Source organism: Nematolebias whitei, chromosome 9 (genome assembly GCF_014905685.2).
Source record: "Nematolebias whitei isolate Nwh7 chromosome 9, NemWhi1, whole genome shotgun sequence".
NCBI classification, from domain to species: Eukaryota; Metazoa; Chordata; class Actinopteri; order Cyprinodontiformes; family Rivulidae; genus Nematolebias; species Nematolebias whitei.
Window position 1 is genome coordinate 13,206,909 of NC_056506.1, and position 7,086 is coordinate 13,213,994.

General features: G+C 40.9%; 1 protein-coding gene across 1 annotated transcript in view; it reads right to left on the reverse strand.

Annotated features, from left to right (window-relative positions):
- Positions 1–3,279: 3,279 nt before the first annotated feature.
- Positions 3,280–7,086, reverse strand: part of pecr (peroxisomal trans-2-enoyl-CoA reductase) — a gene marked incomplete in the record, with an annotated part of 5,812 nt that continues 2,005 nt past the window's right edge. Inside the window, 4 exon segments of the mRNA XM_037682001.1 lie at positions 3,280–4,267; positions 4,415–4,526; positions 6,018–6,128; positions 6,207–6,303. Coding sequence (XP_037537929.1) covers positions 4,185–4,267; positions 4,415–4,526; positions 6,018–6,128; positions 6,207–6,303 — 403 coding nt within the window.

Sequence of the window (7,086 nt, forward strand, 5' to 3'; positions counted from 1 at the left end):
TTATTATTTCTTCCCTTCTGTTTTTCTCAGTAATTTTTCTAATTAATACTGACTTTTTTGTACATTATATAAACGTCTTCCTTTCTGATCGTCATTCCATCTTGTTTGCCATTTTTCTACTTCTTTACTTTTAATAAGTGATTTCCCTTCCGGGCAGCACGGTGACGCAACTGGTAGAGCTGCTGCTTCTCAGCGAGCAGGCCCTGGTTCAAACCCCGGTCCAGGGGCCTTTCTGGGTGGAGTTTGCATGTTCTCTCCGTGCATGCGTGGGTTTTCTCCGGGTACTCCGGTTTCCTCCCACAGACCAAAAACATGCATGTTAGGCTGATTGGTAACTCTAAATTGTCCCTAGGTGTGAGTGAGAGAGTGAATGGTTGTTTGTCTCTATGTGGCCCTGCGATGGACTTGCGACCCGTCCAGGGTGTACCCCGCCCCTCGCACAGTGATTGCTGGACATGGGCACCAGCGACCCCCGTGACCCAAAATGGAACAAACGGGTAAAGATAATGGATGGATGGATGGATTTCCCTTCCCCTTTCCCAAAAGGGATTGTAATTGTTATTGCCCCCTCTAGCGCCCTTTTTGCTAGTTTATCTGCCTTTTCATTGCCCTTTACACCTTCGTGTGCTGGTACCCAACAGAACCAAACATCAATGCCACCCCTGTATAGTCTAAATAAACAGTGTTGAATTTCTAATACTAACTCTTTCCTATTATTTCCTTCTCCCTGAATCCTTTCTATAACTGCTTTGGAATCAGTGCACACCACCACCCTGTCTGGTCTAACCTCCTCTACCCATTGTAAGCTCAGCATAACTGCTACCATTTCTGCTGTAAAGACAGATAGTTGATCTGATAATCTTTTAGAAATGTACATTTTAAATTCTTGTATATACATTCCTATTCCCACACATCCTTTTAAATTCTTAGAACCATCTGAATATATTTTAAGGTAGTTAGAATATGAGTTTCTTAAATATATGTCTGTCTTTACCCCTATTTCATTTAAATTCCAGTCATTTTTCATTTTAAGAAGTTTCATGTCTACATTTACCTCAGGAAATAGCCATGGAGGAATAACACTAATCGGATTAAACTGTGCTATTTCCTTATCTTCTAATCCATACATTTTAATCAACTTGTTTACAGTCCATCCAAATCCATTACTCTGGAATGTTGAGTATTCCCAACAGTTTTGTAAAATTGTTGTAGTTACATTATCTTCCTTACAACTTTTAATTTTCATCCAATATAATAGAGCTATTTTTATTCTTCTCATTTCCAGTGGGGTAGCCGCTCAGGACAAATTACTAATGCGTTTCTAAATGTCTGCCAAGCTCCAGCCAGTAAAAGCAAATTAAACTGTGATTAAAATTCATTGTGAAAGACCAACTTTATCATCTTTGAATGATTCCTAAAAAATAGAAGACAACTTTAAAAAGCTGTTCAAAATACAACTTTGTAAATAATTGATTTAAAACTTTAAAATAAGTGTTATCATAAATGGATAAATGGTCTGCTTGTTAATACACTTAATATCATCATGCTCATTTACTGTATATCAGGTCAGTCAGTTATCAATAAATGTTTATTTCAACCAAAGATATTTTGGTTCATAAGTCTCTGCCACTGGTAACCCACAGGTCAAACTCTAAAAGGGTTGAATATCAATGCAGTAAATGATAATTTGAAGGAACTCTAGTGTACTTTTCCTATCAACTTGTACATGTTTTTCCTTTTTAAAGACATAGTAAACAGTATCAATAAAAGCTAATAATGGTTTATAATATTCAGCATATCATTACTCAGGGCTGTGGCTTGTGTAAAATTAGCTTAATTCTTTTTCTTTCGGCTGTTGTCTGCTCAGTGGTCTCCACAGCAATTCATCCTGAGGCCTTTCTAACACGTCATTTTCATTAAAGTTGCTACCCCCACTTCTACTCGACTCTCCTCTCCCAGCACATTTTTCTCCTCATGGTCTTCATAGCGTTATTCTGATTAAATTATCAACTTCATTACGAGCTTTTTGAAACAACAGGTTTAATATATCAATTGTTTACTTAACAAAGTAAATTGAAGCTTACATTTACAAATGACAAATACTGTCTTGTAATCGAAAACTTCTTTATTCTCATGGAATTTATATTCTTAAAATTGAAAGTCTTCTTATTCATGTAATGTCACACAATCATTTAATTTATGCAAAAATGAAAAGAAAGAAGCATTGTGCAATTAGTATTTTTTAATAACCATTCATGTGATAGGATCAAAATGACACGATAACAAACAAAACAAACACGATAAAGCTGAATGTGTATTTTCAGGAAGTGGTTGTGTCGCACCTGGTTAACGGTGGTGAAGTTTAATAGAAGTTCGATTGCTTCTAGAATGGAAGTCTGTCAGTATGACACCAACTTAGAACAAAAAAAGACCTATTAATTTAAAACTATTAAGTTTCCTCAGTTATCCCAAAGTTTTACATTTTTGAGTCTTCAAGCACACCAGAGTGTTGGGAGGATTTAACCAACAGCAGAGCCTCAAACCCAGGAGGTGTGGTCTTTGTTCTGCTCATGGAACCGTGGTCCAGGTTGTTACCTCTGCTCTCGTTAAAGGAGGTGTGGGAGTTTGACTCTAGTCTAAGTGTTTTGTGGACCTGGAGAAGGTTCATGTCCCCTGCTGGGGCTGCTTGTATGTGATATCCAGTCCCTGAAATCAAGAGCTGTCTCTGCATCCTTGCACAAAGTTGAGCTCGCTCTTAGTGCCAGGGCTGTCCCTGGTCCCAGATGCTATGTAGTTTATGGACAGAATCTCAAGGCACAGCTGTGGAGAGGAGGGTGTCCGCTTTAGAAACTTCAGGATCTCGTCTCTTCTTGCATGCAGATGATGTGGTTCTTGAGGAGTCTTCAGGTCATGACCTTGCAGTATGTGGAAGTGTTGTTCATGGGTGATAGTTGGACGGAGCAGATGGATTGGGGCCTTGTATGCAGTCATGAGAGCTCGCATCACTTTGTTGATGTGCAGAAGGACGTGTGAAAAGAGGCAAAGCTCTCAATACACTGATCTAAGTTCCAACCCTCACTTATGACTGGACAGGCTGGTGAGAAAAGCTGTCTCTGTGCTGGGAACAGAGCTGGAGTCCCTTACATCGGTGGCAGAGAAAAGGGCCCTCAGTAAGCTGCATCCTCTGCACGGCACCATCATGAAGCAGAGCTCCTTCAGTGGTAGACTGCTGTCCCAGTCCTGCTCCAAGGACAGATCCAGGAAGTCTTTTGTCCCTCAGTCCATCACTGTTCAACTCCTCCATGTACAGTAAAAATAGAGCCTTGTAAATCTGCAGCACTCCGGACACTTATGTGTTTGTATGTATGTATATTTATATGTACATATGCATATGTATATATATGAATATGTATATACATATATATGTATGTATGTATATGGTACATATATATAGGTTAATCGTGAATGTAGTATTCCCTACCACCTTGTGCATGTGCATATTGTTTTATTCCAAATTTGTGTATTCTGTTTCTTTTTTGAATATTTCTTTTTTTTTTCTGTATAATTAGAAAATGCTATTGGGTGCCTGAAATTTCCGCCCTGGGATTAATAAAGTATCTATCTATGGTCAATAGATGAGGATTACTGAAAGATCGACTTCTGTAGACACTAGAGGCTGAAATGAGCTTCTACTAGCATTAGCTCAACCTTAGGAGCTTTCTCATTCTGGGGAAGCTTGGAGTTGAGCTGCTCCCCCACGTCAAGTCATCCGAGGTTCAGGAATATGATTGGACACCTCCTTCTGGAGGTTATTCAGGATGGAAACCCCTTGGAAGACCCAGAACCCAGAGATTACACATCCGCTCTGGCCTGGGAAGTCAGAAAGTGTCACTGGGGAGAGGGTTGTAGAGTTCCTCTCTGCTGCCTCTGCATCCTGACGGTGGACATTAACTTGCTAAGACAAGCTGATTAGAAACTGTTTTAACCGTTTATGTAACAAATCACTAACCCAACACAGCCCACACTCATTTTGTTAATTACATACAAATTTGTGAAGAATTTCCACAATGAATCAATATTTACACACATTCAGGGAACCCTGAGCTGCTCGTCACTGAACACACAGCTCTATATTTCCACGTCACTCAGAGTATTTTGTGAGCTTTGCATATTACAAATGTAAACTAAAGTTTGCTTTGTGGGTTGAACAGTTCCTTCAGAGCGTCCAGGTTCTCCCCCTCAGGAGCTTCAGGCCATGCTGTGTGATCTGGACACAAACACACACACACACACACACACACACACACACACACACACACACACACACACACACACACACACACAGTAATATCACTGTAAAGTAGATGAATCATGAAAAGACCGAGGTCCAGCCGGGTCAGAAAGCTGCACGAACCAGGTATCTCCCACGGAGTGTGGTACAGACTTTGTCCTGCATCAACCTTCAGCGTTGCACCAGAGATGTAGGAGGCACCAGGAGAGAGCAGGAAGCACACGGCTGAGGATATCTGTTAAAAAAAAGTTTTAGTTTTATTACACGACTTGAGTTGTCAAACATTTGTTGATCTGTTGAGTTTTATTAAATTGTGGAGTTGATTTAAAGTCAATAATCTGAACTATATCCACTTTCTTTCACCTGCATATCTCATGCTGCTGGATTCATTCATATCCATCTGCTCACCACAGACTCATGTTCATGCTGCTGTTGATACGTCATGTTGTTTTACATTATTAGTGTTTAGTTCATATCTTAGATCCTTATATACTGTTTCTTTTTACACTTTATATTTTGCTATTGTTCGATGGAACTGGGACCGTGTGTACAGAAACATCTTATCTAAAAATGATGCAGAAAAACTGGTCCATGCATTTGTCACATCTAGACTGGACTATTGCAATGGTTTATTATCTGGGTGTTCACCAACTTCTTTAAAACATCTTCATTTAATCCAAAATGCTGCTGCCAGAGTCTTAACGGGAGTTAGTAGGAGAGATCATATCTCTCCAGTTTTAGTTTCTCTCCATTGGCTCCCAGTCAAATCCAGAATATAATTCAAAATCTTACTTCTAACCTACAAAGCTCTCAACAACCTGGCTCCATCTTATATTACAGATCTTATTGTTCCATATTTTCCTAACAGAGCACTTCACTCTCAGACTGCAGGTTTACTTGTGGTTCCTAGAGTTTCCAAAAGCAGAATGGGAGGAAGATCTTTTAGTTATCAGGCTCCTCTCTTGTGGAACCAACTTCCAGTTTCTGTCCATGAGGCTGACACATTGTCCAGTTTTAAGACTGGACTTAAGACTTTCCTTTTTGCTAAATCCTATAGTTAGGGTCGGCTTGGGTTTCCTGAGCTGTCCCTTAGTTATGCTGCTATAGGCTTAGACTGCTGGAGGACAAACACCACATTTCTTCAAATGAATACTTTGTGATTGTAATTATTTCCATCTTAACATGTTTTTTGTCTTTCCTCCTATAGAAAGTTCATCTGGACCTGCCATTCTGTGTTCGTCTGTCTCTCCTTCCTGTCCTCTCAAACCAGCCGGTTGAAGCAGATGGCTGCTTGTCCTGAGCCTGGTTCTGCTGCAGGTTTCTGACTGTTAAAATGGAGTTTTTCCTTTCCACTGTCTCCTTTGTGCTTGCTCAGGATGGGAGACTGTGATGAAGACTCAACACAATCTGCTGCTTCTTTATATTTACTTTACTAATTGTCTTTTATAATGTACATGACTGTTTCTGTTCAGTGCCCAGAGACAACAACTGCTGTGACTTGGAGCTATAGAAATAAAGTGAATTGAATTTTACACTTTGGTTAAACCTCTTCATGGTTTATTTACTTTAGCAGTGTCGTTAAAAATGAACAGCATCTACTCATCCTTCAAAGGTTCTGTTTAAACGTTCTGTTCAAAAACAATGAAACTCATAACACAGATGCAGTCTACAGTGTGTATACGTATGCATTAAAAAATATTTGAATATGCATGTCATTAACCAGTACCTCTTCTGGTACTCCCAGTCTCTTTGCAGGACTAAATGGAGCGGACATCTTGAAAATATGGGGTCCCATCTCTTTATAGTTCTCCATTGCAGTTCTGGAGAATATTGTCCCCTGAAACCAAACCAGCGTACTCTTCAGAAATGAACGCGTTATTTGAAAGCTTCCAATCGGATCATGACCTGTACATACAGGTGCGACAGCGTTGATCCTGACTCCTGAGGACGCCCACTCAATGGCCAGACTCTTGGTGAGGTTATCCACCGCTGCCCTCGCTGCTCCGGTGTGACTGTCAATCAGCGGAAACACACAAATGTTGTAAAAAGTGTGCAGCGTGGTCGATACAGTTGCTGTCAGAAGTTTGCATACACCCATTATGTCACGGCAACTTAAAGCTTTAAATAATTGATTGAAACTGTTCTTTCTCCAGGGTGAACCAGACACACAACTATGACTTTTATAAACAAGAACCGGACAAACAGGTTGAATTGAACAAACATCAGCCAAAGCTTTTAACAAGTGGTGCTGAAGAAGAAGAGCGTTTAACTTAGACCAAAGCTCATTAACTTCTTGTTACTGAAGACAACTGGCTGCAGCTGAAAGTTTCTCTTTGGCAGCAGAAAAGATTTGTCTTGAAAGTTCTACGGTAATTGGACTTATTTCTTCTTCTTTCGGCTGCTCACTTCTGCAAGGGTCACACAACGAGCGAAGGCCCGGCAATTGTTTTTACACCGGATGTCCCTCCCGGGGGAGAGGATGATGGGGGTTAAGTGCCTTGCTCAAGGGCCCAGAGTGAGGCCAATGAGGGATGAGGCTGGTGTGGGTGCTAGGGGTTGAATCAACTCATAGACCAGTGGATTCTAGGACATCTCGCTAGTTTTTAACTTTCACATCGACTAGTCACAGTCACCACCACCCCACCAAAACAGCGGGGCGGGTGGCGGTTAGAGCTGTCATTAACCTGGGCCCACGCCTGGCCAGTTTGGGCCCGATTCGGGCCTGACCGGGGCCCAAACTTTGGGCCGGGCCAAAATAATGTGCTGAACGACCGGGTTGGTGTCGGGCTTTTCAT